Below are 16,507 nucleotides of genomic sequence, written 5' to 3'. Positions count from 1 at the left end.
ATTGCAATGGGAAACATTCAGAAGAGGAAAAAAGAAGAGGAAATAGAAGTACTATCTTCATGATAGCACTAGAGGGTCTATCACACTAGAGGGTCACAAAATAGTCACAGAATAGCAATGATGAGCTTCCATCTGTTTGAACAACCATATCAAAAGAGTATTGGCTACTGGACCTCTGATCTCCTGGAGAGAAGTTTCTACTGGTGTACTAGTGGGTTCTACTTAAGGTCCAGCCCTATTCAGTATTTTGAACAAGACAGAAAGTTTGCCTATCTTGTTTGCAGATAAGATGAAAGTCAAAGGTTTATTTTGACAGAATTTAGATTTAAAATAATACCATGGAAATACAAAGCCAAAACCAATAAGATAAAGGTCAATAGAGACACTGTACATATTAAATCAATCTTGCAAGTACCTGATATGGAAGAGAAGCTGGGTTTGACTACATGGTTTATGTAAAAAAAGACTTGATTGCTGACAACAAATTCATTATGAACAAATGCCATGATACAACTGGTAAAAAATGGTAACTGTCCAGAGGATGGGAACTGATGGTCTCACTTTACTGGTAGATTCTCGAGTACTGTGTCTAGTTCTTAGAGCCAGTTTGAGGCTTGGAAACCTTGAGAAATGAAGAATAGTTAGAGCAGCTGGAGACGTTTAGCCTGCAAAAGTAAACATTAAAGGAAAACAAAAACTGACCTCGGAGAGAGACAGCTCACCAAATTTGTACTTCCAACTTAGGAAGAGATACTCTTTCTAAAGCTCTCATGAGTTTTTATTTATATGATTTCTGATAAGTTCTTTTTCATCCTTATATTCTTGTTTCATTTATTATTTCATCATTCCTTGTTTGTTTTGTGAATATTATGATTCACTTCTCTCTTTGAGAATTCTTTGAAAAAAACATGTTTATTTTGTTTTCTATTAATCCATCTTTTTTTAGACAGGGAATGGCCTTTTTTCTCTTTCTTTCTTCCTTCCTTTTTTTTTTTCTTTTCTTTTCTGTAGATTGTTCTACTGTGTTCATTTGTCTGAGCTGATTTCACTTCTTGATTATTGATTTTGGTGCCAGTCTTTTTAGAAATATTTTCCTTATATGTTTCAGAAATTTGGTTTGTAGGTTTATTTTCAGTGGAAAATTTCTTTCCTTCCTCCTTTGCCTTCCTCTCCTTTTCCTTTCTTTTTCTGTCATCCCACTCCTCTCCCTGTCTTGTGGTTTACTTTTCTTCTACCTGGTTTCTGTGGCTCCCAGTCCAGAGCCAGCTGACATATCGGAGCTCTGGGCTTCTGCCTCACAGTGATAGTAAAAATCCTGCCAACATGTCTGCCAGCTGCTTGGTTAAGTTGCCTCCTAGGCCCCTGGCTTTCACGGAGAACATCTATTCTTCACTACCTTCACAGAAGCCATACTTTGGGTGGTCTCTACCTGCTTCTAAACTGGAAGAAGTCCATCAGGACTTTGGCTTTTGCTATATGGCTCTCTGCTTCTGTTCCACTTCTGATCCAAGGAGAGGTACAGAAGAGTACATAAAACATACATGTATAGTTTTTAAAAGAATGATAAAGTGAGAATTTATTGTAACCACCACTGGCTATGTCTTTTACATTCTTCTCTTTATATTTTTTTCTCTCACTGACATGTGCTTGGAATAGTGGGGACCCCTATGATGGGAACCGCCAATACCATCTTGACAGGGTGCACCTGTCCACTCTAACAGCAGGTGGTGCTCCAGGAACCTCAGTGAGTTTCACTGCCAAACCCTCTGGGTCCTAAGATACACTGATCTCTTCAGGGTTGTAGGCTTTATGAACAGCCCACCACTTTATAATTATTTAGCCCCAGTATCTTCTGACTAGATGTGGTTACTGTTATTGCGTTTTCCTTAAACAGTAGCTCAAGATGTTTATATCTTTTTCTCTTGACAATAGCTTGTCAATTCAAGCCTGAAAATTCTCTCTCTACAAATTCCACCTGTAAGGAAAGACAGACTCATTTTATACATTGGGTATATTGTCCCAGTATTAAGGCTTACAGGCTTTCAAAAATCTTTGGGAAATATATATTTATTATTTATTTAAATAATTTTATTTAATATTTAAAATATTAAATATTTTAATTTTAAAAATAATAAAACATTTAAAGTAGTATAATTGTAATATATAAAAAATAATTATATATCCCAAAGTATAAAGAGAAAATTGTAAAAATTGGAATGGATGTTTATCTTCAAAATTAACATAATTAACGGTTCAATTAGGATTATACACATTTTACATTTTGTAGTATTGATAGTTTGAGGTTAGGTTTCTTATTTCACAAGTAGCTCTGATCATCTACAGCTGTCAGAAATCATAGCTAACTAAATTATATGATTTACTTTTGGATTAAAAGTTTTAAGTGCAAATTTTATTTATTTATTTTTATTTTTTTTCTTTTTTTTTTTTTTAACTGCGTTGCATGTTCGTTGCTGCGCTAGGGCTTTCTCTAGTTGCCGCGAGTGGGGCTGCTCTTCCTTGCGGTGCGCAGGCTTCTCATCGGGTGGCTTCTCTTTGTTGTGGAGCACGGGCTCTAGGTGCTCAGGCTCTGTAGTTGTAGCACGTGGGCTCAGTAGCTGTGGCTTGCAGGCTCTAGAGCGCAGGCTCAGTAGTTGTGGCGCACGGGCCCAGTTGCTCCGCGGCACGTGGGATCTTACCGGACCAGGGCTCGAACCCGTGTCCCCTGCGTTGGCAGGCGGATGCTTAACCACTGCGCCACCAGGGAAGTCTGCACATATTATTTATAGTTTTTAAAAGAATGATAAAGTGAGAATTTATTGTAACCACCACTGGCTATGTCTTTTACATTCATTATGAACAAATGCCATGATACAACTGGTAAAAAATGGTAACTGTCCAGAGGATGGGAACTGATGGTCTCACTTTACTGGTAGATTCTCGAGTACTGTGTCTAGTTCTTAGAGCCAGTTTGAGGCTTGGAAACCTTGAGAAATGAAGAATAGTTAGAGTAGCTGGAGACGTTTAACCCGTGTCCCCTGCGTTGGCAGGCGGATGCTTAACCACTGCGCCACCAGGGAAGTCTGCACATTTTATTTACAACTTTCTTGTTTTACAACAACCACCAAGTTTTTTAAAAATATGAGGCGTAGATATAATATGTTTGATGTGGTATGGAGCTAGACTTTGAGAAGTAAGGGATTTTAAAGGGCCTCAGAGAAATGGAAGGAGCCCAAAAGAGACAAAGAATGGAGACAGTTAAGAGAGAAAAAAGAGGGTCCTGGGGGGAAAGGAGACGCCTGCTGAGCGGCTGCTGTGTGCCAAGCGCTGTTGCAGGAGATTAAGATCCAAAAGTAAAAGTCAAGGTTCTGCAAAGGGTTACAGTCTGGCAAGAAATCAGATTAGTTCAGTGAAACATAAGTGTTAAGTGTTATTAAGGAGGCGTGCGCACTGGGGGTCTAGGTGTGGCGAGAGCTTCCATGGGGACGGGGACTAGGAAGGCTTCTCTGAGGAGGTGACACTTGATCTAAGGGGAGGCAGAGAAGGAAAAGTGTGTGGGGGGGAGAAAGATGAAGAAATATCAAGAGACGAGGCAAAGGAAAAAAGGAAAAGAGGAAGGACTCGATGCGATCGGCGCTCCGGCCATCGGGCCTCGACTGCTAGGGCCTGAACGCGGTCACCGCCCCCTCCCCTCCCCTCCCTTCCTCCCGCCTCTGCTGCCCGCCAGGCCTGCGCGAGCTCTGAAGCTGCAGGCTCGCCAGAGACGCCATGTACCGGCTCCTGTCAGCCGTGACAAACCGGGCCGTGACCCACGGGAGCTGCGCCTGGGGCTGCGGGCGGCGTTCAGCTCACCAGCGCGCCGGGCTGCCGCCGCTCGGCCCTGGCTGGGTCGGAGGCCTCGGGCTGGGTCTCGGGCTGGCGCTTGGGGTGAAGCTGGCCGGCGGGCTGAGGGGTGCGTCCCCCACGCCGCCCACCGCGGCCCCAGACCCTGAGACGCCGCCTCAGGCCGAGCCGCTGCCGCTGCAGGAGCAGCCCCTCGCCCAATGGTCTCCGCAGACCCCGACGCCGCCGCACTCCAGGCGCTTTGCCAGAGCCATCGACCGCAGCCGCGACCTCCTGCACAGAATCAAGGTGCGGCGACGGGGGGCGTAGGCGGCGGGGAACCCGGCGCCCCACCCCCGGCGTCACCCCGGCGTGAGGCCGTTTGGTGGTTATCTCTCGGAGCGAGCGGACGCCACCCCGGGCGGCTGGATGCCCGCGGTCGGCTTCCCAGAAAGACTTCCCGTGTCCCGACCTCCCGGCCACGGTCAGATGCTCTCGGGGGGTTGCCCAAGTCGGGGCGGAGGTCACGGCCCGCTTCGGGGACCGCCCCTTCCCCTTACTGCTCCCAGCGGGCACTCCCCTCACGGTTAACTCCCGGCCGGCCGAGCCGAGGTGGGCGGGGCCCCGAACCGAGGTGGGCGGGGCCCGAACCGAGGTGGGCGGGGCCCGGGCCGAGGGAAGCCCCACCAGAGGAAGGCGCTGGCGGACGTGCGAGGGATTTCGGCCTGCTTTGAACCGTTCTCTCCCCTTGGCTCTTAGGATGAGGTGGGCGCACCGGGCATTGTGGTTGGAGTCTCTGTAGATGGAAAAGAAGTCTGGTCAGAAGGTTTGATTTATTGGCTTGTTTTGTGCCAGTCGGTGAATGAAATCTTGATGTGTTACTGTTTGGCGTGAATCCCATGAAGTGCTGTTCAGTTTTCATAAAACTATACATACTGTAGAGAAAACTAACAAACTAAAGAATTGGACTTTATATAAACAGCAGGGTTTAAAGTGTGACTCTGATGAGTAAACTGAAGTCTTAAAGATGGTTTGTTGTATTGTTCTCAAAGTGGTGTATAGAACGGTCTGTTAACTGCACATTTGTAGATAACCCTTATGACTAGATAAAACGTCAGAATTTAATGTTTTTCTTTTTTAGTTCAGTCAACAATTTACTGAGTCCCCCATTCTGTAAAATGCACTGTACTAAGAACAAGGGATATACATGACTCCTTGTCCTTAATGAGCTTACAATCTACTTTATTAGTTTTTTTTTTTTTTTACTATGCAGAGGTGTCAGCTTTTTTTTCAAACAAAAAGCAAGCAGCTTTGGAAGAGAGACTTCTAAGCATTTTATCATACTTTTATCAAAGCATTTTATAATTTGATTTATTTTTTCATTGCACACAAATTAGTCCAACTCATCACAGCAGGTTTTTAGGAACTCAATTTTTAGGAAATGTTGTTTCAGACATCGTTTAGAGGAAGTAGTACCTTTTAGAAGTTGATAGGAGCGGTAAGGTTTTGAATTTAAAGAGAAATGATTCTTCCTTCAAGTTTAAGGGTACCCCGATCAACATTTATGACGGATATTGTAATCCAGAATTATATAAAAGTCAGCTCTATAGGTGAGGGCGTTGTTTTTATGCAGATATTTTCAGCATAATTTACATTTACAGGTGAAAATAATTATTGTATGCCTTTTCGTTCTTTTCAGATCTCAGTTCTTTGTATGTCTCAGATTTCCACATCTTTATCCTGTAGAAGATGAAACCAAACTTAAAATATTTTCTAGAAAGAGCTTTAAATTAGTGGTACACTGTTTTTCTTCTGCCTTGCAGCTGAATTAAATTAATGATTAACTAGATTGGGTTTGCAGGGCATCTTTTCACATTTGTTTTTATTGGTTATTTTAAGGAATTCAGTAGAAAGTCACTCAAAAATCAAGAATAAATGTAATCTGAAGAACAATGATATTTTCTTTAAAGAATGTAGAGTAACTTATTTAAAATATGGAATAACCAAATTGTTTAGATAAGCTAAGAAACATTAGTAACTGAATCAGAAAATTACTGTTGTGTACCGTGTACAATTTCAGTTTAGTTATAAGGATAAATTGTTAGGCTTACTGTTGTCAGTATTGCTAAGACTCATCCCTTATATGTTGAGTTTTAATTAACTTATACAAGTGAAATATCTTTTCCTTTAGATAAACACATAGAATGTTTTAAGGTAGTATTATTACAGTTTTTGAAGACTCCTTTGACCATGAAGCCTATTAATAGTGACTTTTTGCTTTTTTTCCCAAAGGTTTAGGTTATGCTGATGTTGAGAACCGTGTACCATGCAAGCCAGAGACAGTTATGAGAATTGCTAGTATCAGCAAAAGCCTCACCATGGTTGCTATTGCCAAATTGTGGGAAGCAGGGAAACTGGATCTTGATATTCCAGTACAACATTATGTTCCTGAATTCCCAGAAAAAGAATATGAAGGTGAAAAGGTAATAAATCTCACAGTTCATTTTTCTACTGACATTTAAGTGGTTTAAAAGCTTTCATAGGATTCTTTGGTTTGTTTTTAATGTTAATGGATTAAAGTTTTGTTTTATCCAGATAATAACCGAGTGGGTATTTTTCTGAAATTTGAGGCTAAAGGTGTGTACATGACACATTATTCTAGTAGCAGTTTAAAATGGAAAATATTGCTGAAACATTATTCCAGGGCTACTAACTTTTTATTATGCAGTTTAATATTGTAGTTGAATTTTCATGTTTTTACAATTAGGTTTCTGTCACAACAAGATTATTGATTTCCCACTTAAGTGGAATTCGTCATTATGAAAAGGACATGAAAAAGGTGAAAGAAGAGAAAGCTTATAAAGCCTTGAAGATGATGAAAGGGACGATGGAATCTGACCAAGAAAAAGAGTTAAAAGTAAAAGGAGGCAAAAGTAATGAAAAGAATGACTTTGCTAAAGCTAAGATAGAGCAAGATAATGAAGCCAAAGGCCGAAATTCAAAACCTTGCAAGAAAAAGAATGATTTTGAACAAGGCGAATTATATTTGAAAGAAAAATTTGAAAATTCAATTGAATCCCTAAGATTATTTAAAAATGACCCTTTGTTCTTTAAACCTGGTGAGTGTTAATTTCTTCTTTTTACAAAGTCATCATTACTGAAGTATTAATTTTCAGAAAATGCAAAATGATACCATCCTGAGTGCATTCAGTGTGGTTGATGATTATGGCATGGGTTTTGTTGTCAGATGTTTGCTTTTTTGCCTGTAGTTCTTAACAGAGCCTAGCATCCAGGCAGCTAGTTGTTTGATTTAGCTTCATCGGAGGCTACCTAGACATTTAGAGGATTCTCAGTATCAAGATATTCATGGAAAAAATTAAATATTGGAAAAATTCTCCAAATAAAATCTAAACCGAAGTTGGCATGATAAAGTGTTGCTAATATTTTAGTATTTCATTAGTATTTAACTTAGTATTTAAATTGTTCAACTTCTTTTGTGCTTTCATTTCTTAAATTAATATGCATCAACTAAATTTTATTTCCCAAAAAGCTGATCTATAAAAATAACTTTTTCTGTATATTTTTTGATATGATGCCTACTGAAACCACTTTATCTTTAAATTTATTGCAGGCTTATGTACTTGTATTCCATTTTCATTTTAAAACTTGTTTGTGGGAATTCCCTGGTGGTCCAGTGGTTAGGGCTCCCGTGCTTCCATGGCAGGGGGCACGGGGTTCGTCCCTGGTTGGGGAACTAAGATCCCACAGGCCACTCGGCGCAGCCAAAAAAGACAAAAAAACAAACAAAAACTGATAAGTATATGGATCATCATTTTATTCTTGTGTTAGAGACATGGAATAAGCAGGGCCATTGCAAAGTTGACTAAATTTGTTAATTTATCATCCATGATCTTTACCTAAATGCTAAAGTAAAATATTCCAGTTTTAAAGATATGCCAATTTTCAGTGGGAAAATATTTTACATGTTTTTAAATAATAATGAAGCATTTTCTTTTTTTTCCCCCTTAAAATGATGTCTCAAGGTAGTCAGTTTTTGTATTCAACTTTTGGCTATACCCTATTGGCAGCCATAGTAGAAAGAGCTTCAGGATATAAATATTTGGACTATATGCAGAAAATATTCCATGACTTGGATATGCTGACAACTGTGCAGGAAGAAAATGAGCCAGTGATTTACAATAGAGCAAGGTAAATGAATACCTTCTGGTGTGTCTGGTGTTCATCTTTACACTGTTATCAATTTAAAGTCACATTTTGCTTGTCTCCATTCCAGAATCAACTTGCCACATTTTGGGAGCTTTTCTACATGTCTGTTTTTCCACCTATAATGTAAGGAAAATAAAATATATTTTATTTTTCAAATACACATATATTTGAAGTACCCCAAGATCCTTAGGTGAAAGATAGCAATAATAATTTAAGCACATGAATAATTAAACTAAAATTGCACCCATCACAGGCATCTATAATTTGCTCTTCCATCATCCCTTTTTTTATGTTTTCGTTCATGCTTTATTTACCTTTTTTTAATTTTTTTTTTAATTTTGAAATTGTCTCATACTTGTAGAAAAGTTACACAAAGTAGTACAAAGAATTTTCATATACGCTTCAACCAGATTCCCCACATGTTAATCATTTTACCACATTGCTTTATCTGTCAGTCTCTATGTTATTTTTTTCTCAGCCGTTTGGAAATCAGTTGCAGACATGGTGCCCCGTATACTTAAATGGTAACCATAAATACTTGAGTGTGTATTTTCTAAAGATAAGAACATCCAGGAAATTAATATCAACACAAGGTTCATATCAAGTCTACAGACATTATTCAAATTTTGCCAGTTGTCCCAATAATGTCCTTTATAACAAAAGGAAAAAAAACTTGTTTTTCTGGTGCAGAGTCTAATATAAGCACGCACATTGCATTTAGTCGTCAAGTCTCTCAGAAGTCACATGAGTTCAATTTGTTCCATTACTGGTGATGGTAATTTTAATCACTTTGTTGAGGTGGTATATACCAGGTTTCTCCACTGTAAAAGTTTGAAAATCATTTTATTGAAATATATCAAACTAAAATTTTATCATAATTTTTACAAGTAATTTGTAAAAGAGGCATTGGAAGAGAATTTGGGGACTAAAGACTAACATGAGTTTTACTGTTATGGTGTTTTCTTTTTCATTTTACTCTTATTATTATTTGGTTTGTTAGAAAGGTAACAGCACATTTAAGTAACTGTGTTTAAATCAGCTGTTACTTTTACTTTTTACGGTTCCATTAGGGAACATGCTTTACAAATGGCTAAATGGTACTTGACTAGATGAAATGGTAGATTTTGTAGCTTCATCCTCCTATCCCCATACTAGTTTTGTTCAATTTTCTGTTGTATTTCGTTAAGTTACCATTTTTAAATTACCAGCTTATTCAAAAGGATCAAATATGCATTGCAAATCAGCCTGAAAGAAGTTTTTTTGAATCTAAAAGAAATTAGGTTAGCAGCAAGCAATGAATTTTAATTTTAAATGGCCTGTAGTTTTTTTATTTTGGGTGGTTTTTTAAAAATATTTATTTATTTGGTTGAGCTGGGTCTTAGTTGTGGCAGGCAGGCTCCTTAGTTGCAGCTTACGGGCTCCTTACTTGTGGCTCACAGGCTCCTTAGTGTGGAATGCGAACTCTTAGTTGCATCGTGCATGTGGGATCTAGTTCCCTGACCAGGGATCGAACCCAAGCCCCCTGCATTGGCAGCATTGGAGTCTTAACCACTGCTCCACCAGGGAAGTCCCTGTAGTTTTTTTCTTTTTTATTCTCTATTTTTTTTTAATTGAAGTGTAGTTGATTTACAGTGTTGTGCTAATTTCTGCTGTATAGCAAAGAGACTCAGTTATACACATATATACATTCCTTTTTTATATTCTTTTCCATTATGTTTTATCCCAGGAGATTATGGATACAGTCCCCTGTGCTATACAGTAGGACCTTGTTGTTTATCCATTCTAAATGTAATAGTTTGCATCAACTAACCCCAAACTCCCAGTCCATCCTTCTCCCTTCCTCACCACCCTTGGCAACCACAAGTCTGTTCTCTATGTCTGTGAGTCTGTTTCTGTTTTGTAGATAGGTTCATTTGTGCCATATTTTAGATTCCACATATAAGTGATATCATATGGTATTTTTCTCTTTCTGACTTAACTTAGTATGATAATCTCTAGTTGCATCCATGTTGCTGCAAATGGCATTATTTCATTCTTTTTTTATGGCTGAGTAGTATTTCATTGTATATATGTACCACATCTTCTTCATCTGTTGATGGACATTTAGATTGTTTCCGTATCTTGGCTATTGTGAATAGTGCTGCTATGAACATAGGGGTGCTTGTATCTTTTTGAATTACAGTTTTATCCAGGTATATGCCCAGGAGTGGGATTGCTGGGTCATATGCTAACTCTTATTTTTAGTTTTTTGAGGAACCTCCATACTGTTTTCCATAGTCGCTGCACCAACTTACATTCCCAAGCAACAGTGTAGGAGGGTTCCCTATTCTCCACACCCTCTCCAGCATTTGTTATTTGTAGACTTTGTAATGATGGAAATGGCCTGTAGTTTTCAACCACTTCAGACAGTGTTTATTATTTTTAGATCCAACATTATATTCTACTGGAAAGCATAAGAAAAAATGACAAATACCTGAAGTTGTCAGTTGAATCTAGAAAAGATTCTCTAATAAAGATGGCATAGACGCATGACCTTATTTTGATTCAAATCTAGGCATTTGATAACAGATGCCTACACTTACATATAAGGGAGAATCATTGAGCCTCTTTTCTCAGCTGAAAATTAAGGCTCCATGAATGTGCAGACTGCAAGGCAGCTATCATTTACTGTTTTCTTAATGAGTGATTAATTTATGATGCACAGAAATCAAAATATGGCATATGATTGAGTTAATTTCATTTTATCTCCCATTCTTTGAAAAAGGCAGTGAGTTTCTGTTTCTATTGTTAAAGGTTGCTGTCAACTCTGGGTTTTTTCTTTAGGTTTTAGTTGTGCCCAGTGGTGCTAAAGGGGTAAGTGATTCATTTCAGGTAGATTAAATAGGCTGCAGAAATAAAATAGGACACTAAAAGAAAAGGAAATATGTTAGCAAGGAAAATGTTCTGTCCATTTGCTTTGTTTTTATTTTACTTGATACAGTATCTGTTTGGGCCTCTAAAGTTCAACTCTGATTCTTTTTTTATTTTTGTAGTAATTATTTCAAAAGAGCTTATTAATTATTTCACCAGCTTTGGGGAGAAGTTCAGGGAGTAAAAGAAATCTTCTCAAAGATGTGTGTTTAAAAAAAAAAAACCTTAAAGTAAAATTTAGTAAATGCATATGTTTCCGTTCATTTGTTTTATGGTACCATTGTACAAGAAATAAAATTTCCAGCAAAAGTTTGCAGCTTTGTTATCTAGTCTACTGACCCCTTGGTATAATCATAAATTAAATATGTTTACATTATCTTGACCTAGACTTCTTAGAGTTACTATATCCCAAGAGTAAATATTTATCATCTTTATCATTTCTCTGTATGTATGTGTGTGTGTTTAAAATAGTGCCTCCCAGTGCCTGTCACCTGTTTAAGGTATTCCCCCAGAATCCCACTCCAAAATACTACTTACATTTCTTCGGCCAGAATTTTAGCAACAGGGCACATTCAGCTGTAAGGAATGCAGAGAAATTAGTTTTTAGCTGGGTGCACTGTTGTCCTGAATAAAACTGGGGTTTCTTAAATGGAAGACTGGGAACATTGATTCTGTATATGTAAATAGATATTGATTCTGTATTTCAAGTATAGTCTGTATAGGCAAGTAAACTAAATAACTCTTTAAGCAAACACCATAGGGGAATGGAGTGAATGTTCTTGCCACTGAAAGACACTCAGTTTGTTGATGGGGGAATCCTTAGTCAATGCATTAGCTTATTATTAGACTCTGTTCATATTTTCTCTGTGTTTGGCACAATACTTGCAACAAAAATCTCTTTCATAGTTGGATAGGACCAAAATCAAATAAAATGAATGTTTTCTGAAGGGTTTGCTGTATTTTGACAGTATAGATATGGTCTTACCTTTTCTTATTATCTTAATTATTATTTATTATCTTTATTTTCTAGAGTATCTTCTAAAATTAAGCATTGTTCCTTATGAAGCTGTTTTCTATGCTTTAGCTGATGGACTCTAGTAGTAGGTTCAGTCCATGTTAATGCTAAATGTTAGAGTGGGATTGGGTGTTTGTAATATGTATTTTAAATTCTGTGGTTCTTTAAACTTCTCATAGCAATAAAATACAAAGTGATGCATAATTGTTTGTAAAGGCATTTAAGAAGCTTTTAAAAATTTATTTTGAATTTATGAGTTTGTAGATGTATATTTCTGTGATAATATAATCTTGTGTAGAAACTAGGGATTCTTAAATAAGTGGGGAGAGGCTGTTTGTCATCTGGCATCATTCTATCAATTATTCAGTTACAAAGATGTCCCAGTAACTTAAGAACTTGTGTCTATAATTCCATTCTTTTTAGTGCAGAAATTCCTTAAGAATTTGAAATAATAAAGTTATCATTCAGCTGAACAGATTTATTTTCATGAAAAGTCATTAATTTGTCCTCTGTGAAGAGGAATCAAAAGATTAAAGGCTGAATTTACCTTTTTAAAGTTTAGAATTCTAGATTAAAGTCTAAAATTCTCCATAAATTTATATTTTAAAAGAGGAGTGACTGAGTCATCCTAATTTCCAACCTTGATGTAGGTGCTTTGAAATGCTTTATTAAAAGTTGCACAAAGCTGATTATTAACCAAAATAGATTGATAGTTCTCTCCTACTTTAAAAACTTGGAGTTCACTTTAATAAATATATTTCTCAGTGAGAAAACATTTTTGTTATTCTGTTATGTGACTTCTTTGAGATTTGATTGGCGGGAAATAAAAGTGTAATCAGAGTTGGGGCAGAAAGTAATGGGAACCTAAAATACAGGAGTGGCCATAGGAATGGAAGGAGGGAGAATGGTCAGACAGAAAGCTGAGGTTGAATGAGGATTTATCATTATTGGTTATGAGAGATTTGAGGGCAAGAGAGGCAAGAAAGGTTTTAATGGAGAGGAGAAATATACGAAGGTTCAGAAGAGAGTAGTTTTGGACATGTTCATTTTGAGAACTGAGGAGACCACGTATCAAATCATTGGTTCTCAGGAGAGCATATTAAGATCCTCTGTAGACTTTTTTCTCTTTTAACCTTCAGAGCACATACCTGTGGTCACTCCTGCTTCACCCAATATTATGACTTGGACTTTTGGGGGACATATAAGAATCTTGACAGAAGAAAGAGAAGTCCTTTTTCAAATTATATATGCCCACTGTCCCTTCAAAGTTACGAATTTTGAAGGGAGGGATGAGGCCCAATGCTGATTCTGATAAACAACATTGAGAAAAAAAGAAATCTGAGAATTATTAATGCTAGTAGAAAATCCGATGGTAAATTTCGAACAGAGTTTGTGGTACAGCTGCAGTTTTGTAGTTATCTCTGTAGAAGAGAAGACCTCGGACACTGGAACCACTGGTGATTGGAGGGACACGGGGAATCATAGGATTGAGAGTGAGAAGAGAAAACACAGAGCAAAGTGGCCTGCGGGGAGTGTCAGCGGAGTGCTGGGTCACAGTGCTACAGGGGGAGTTAGGATGAGGACCATAAAAAGGGAATTAGAAGATCTTGATACCCCGCAAGAGAGCTGATTAGTAGAGATGGGGGAACAGAAGCCAGATTTTACGGAATTGAATGAATGGAGAGGGTGAGTGCATGGAAACGGCAGGTGCGGACTGTCTCATGTAGTTTGGCAATAAATGAGAGTGAAAGGACTGGTAGCTGGAAGCTGTAACAGGGGTAAAACAAAAAAGAAAAGGTTTTTTTTTCCCTTAGGATATAGAAAACTAGAGCATTTTGTGAACTAAGGTGAAGGAGTCAAAATTCCTAGCATGGCGCAGAAAGTCCTTTGTGAGCTGTGCCCTGTCCCATATCTACTCTTCCGGCATCACCTTTTAAAGCTCTCTGCTTCAGTCAAACTGAACTATTTTGCTCCCCAGCAAAGTGAGGAACCATTTCAACAAGGCTAGCTCTCACTAGTGCTCAGGATTCCTCACATCCATCTTGGCTAGTCATCCCACAACCTGTTACTCAAAGTGATATTGGAATCACGTGGGAGCTTGTTAGAACTGCAGAATTTGGGGCCCTCCCCAGATGTACTGAAGCAGAATCTGCATTGTAACAAAATCTCCAGTTGATTCATACAGTGCTCTGAAATTTAAGAACTGTCTCACAAGATTATTGGACAGTTAGCCCTTTGAGAGCAGCCACGGGTGTATGGTTTTTCTTTTCTCTCCAGTTCCTTGCAAGGGGTCTCCATTAAATACTAGCCAACAAATGATGCTTTCATGTGTTCAACATATTTACCAAGTACTTAGTGGATGGCCAGTACTGTTCTAGGTAGGGGAAGCATCAATGAACCAGGTAGATAAGATTCCTGCCTTTATGAAACTTACATTCTATGGGAAGAGACAGACAAATATGTAAACTAAGAATCTCAGATATGAGAAGAAAATAGAACAGGGTGATGGGATATAGAGGGAGAGGATGTTAGTGGGGAGATCTATTTAAAATATATTGGTTTTAGGCCATGTTTGTTGAGTTGAAACACGAATAATAAGGAAAGCTAGTGTGCCTTATTGCAAATACAGAAAGAAGTCTGGCATGAAAAAAGTAAGGCAAGATGTTGTACGTGATGAGGTCAAATAGGTAAGCAAGGGCTAGATTATACTGAACAATGAGTATCAGTGCCTTTAGAACCACTGGCCCTTAATTTAACAAATATGTAATAACACCTCCTTTAATATCTGAATTCAAAGAGATCATATAACCTACACTCAATACTCTCTAAAATATAAAGAAGAAGTAAAAGGAATATTTTTAATTTATAATATCTCAATATGATAATGTTTACTCACAACAACATGAGAAGACATAATAAAGTCAACTGCAACTTAATACATAAAATTACTTTAAATGTGACAACAAAATGCAGACCAATACAGGTTTATTGCATTGGTGCTTCAACTCATGTCCTTGGTGGCTAACTCTGGCTGAAGTTTTGAGCAAAATAGAGTGTGATCTTCAGTTTTCATAGTGGTTACATTCAAGAAAAATACATTGTAGAGTACAAAGTACTTCGTATTTACATATAAAATGGAGAGGGTTCTAGGCTCAGCTAGTTATAAACAGATTCTTTACTTACATGGGTATCTCGTAGGATAGTTGATCTCACAGGATATAGGAGAATGCACCACTGTGTGGGACTTTCCCATACACCACAGGACATTAGGACCCTTGGGCCCCTATCCACTAAATGTCAGTAAGAGCCCTCTAATAATTGTGACAACTAAAAAAATGCCTCTTAAAAACAATAGGAAAAATTTTAAAGATTGGATGATGATGTAAATGCATTTTCAGATAAAGATGGGAGTTTCTAGCTCACTTTGGATGGCCTCAATCTTCTCAGTAAAATGACTGGGCCTGAGATAGGGTAGAGGACTGAGGGTGGAAGAGATTGGGAATACCTATTATGAAGAGTATACCAAGGAGTACCCAGGAAAAGAATAAAAGGATTTGAGAACAGCAGTGAAGACCCTTAGCAAGAGTATGAATTTATACCAGTCAGCTTTGTTATATGAATTCCTGGAGCCTTTCTTGATAGATAAGGGGTACCTAGATTTATTTAGGATTGATGGACTGGTGTAGTGTTAGTTCAAAAGAGTGCTAACGAGACCACAGCTGATATAGTTCAACCTAGAAGAGAAAATCAGGGGAAACCACTGGGAACTAAAAGACGTGGGAAAATTGGGACGACCCAATGGGGATGGATGAAGGTCCCATTGAGGGCAGAAAGCAGGTTCATTTGGAGAGCTGGAAGGGTTGGAAGTCATAGTCCTAGGAAGAAATGTCTGAGTTTGAGACCTTAGTGATAAAACAGTTTAAAGTGATGGTGAGATTCAGTTCTGACAGTGCTTTATGAATAATGAAGTTAGGATGAAGATGAAGGTCATTACGGGTGACACTGTCAGCAAACTGAAAACCTAAGAACACCATTTTTTAAAAATAAATTTATTTATTTTATTATTTATTTTTGGTTACATTGGGTCTTCATTGCTACACGCGGCTTTCTCTAGTTGTGGCGAGCAAGGGCTACTCGTCATTGTGGTGTGTGGGCTTCTCATTGCAGTGGCTTCTTGTTGCAGAGCACGGGCTCTAGGCATGCAGGCTTCAGTAGTTGTGGCACACAAGCTCAGTAGTTGTGGCTCACGGGCTCTAGAGCGCAGGCTCAGTAGTTGTGGCGCACCGGCTTAGTTGCCCCACGGCATGTGGGATCTTCCCAGACCAGGGCTCGAACCCGTGTCCCCTGCATTGGCAGGTGGATTCTTAACCACTGTGCCACCAGGGAAGCCCTAAAACACCATTTTATTATGAAACTTGAAGGAGGCTCATGAGCCAAGTGTCCTTTTTTTGTTTATTTTGTGATTTCATTTCATGTACCTAATGTTTATGGTACCATCTCCTCATATTAGAATGGAAACCCCATGAGGTTATTCTC

At 38.4% G+C, this 16,507-nt stretch overlaps 1 protein-coding gene across 8 annotated transcripts in view; it reads left to right on the top strand.

The window, feature by feature from the left end:
• Nucleotides 1-3,697: 3,697 nt before the first annotated feature.
• LACTB (lactamase beta) overlaps nt 3,698-16,507 on the top strand; it is a 62,515-nt gene continuing 49,705 nt past the window's right edge. For 2 of the 8 annotated variants that reach the window (XM_060005832.1, XM_069540475.1), the window contains exons 1-5: nt 3,703-4,128; nt 4,579-4,645; nt 6,112-6,302; nt 6,587-6,938; nt 7,863-8,028. In XM_060005832.1, the coding sequence (XP_059861815.1) occupies nt 3,766-4,128; nt 4,579-4,645; nt 6,112-6,302; nt 6,587-6,938; nt 7,863-8,028 (1,139 nt within the window). In that variant the 5' untranslated portion in view covers nt 3,703-3,765. Of the gene's footprint in view, nt 4,129-4,578; nt 4,646-6,111; nt 6,303-6,586; nt 6,939-7,862; nt 8,029-8,113; nt 16,188-16,507 lie in introns of those variants that run through there. The other 6 variants (XM_069540476.1, XM_069540478.1, XM_060005831.1 and 3 more) reach the window with 6 other exon arrangements.

This window comes from Delphinus delphis, chromosome 2 (genome assembly GCF_949987515.2).
Source record: "Delphinus delphis chromosome 2, mDelDel1.2, whole genome shotgun sequence".
Taxonomy (NCBI): domain Eukaryota; kingdom Metazoa; phylum Chordata; class Mammalia; order Artiodactyla; family Delphinidae; genus Delphinus; species Delphinus delphis.
The sequence above is the reverse complement of the archived record's forward strand: the minus strand, read 5'-3'. Positions and strand labels throughout refer to the sequence as shown.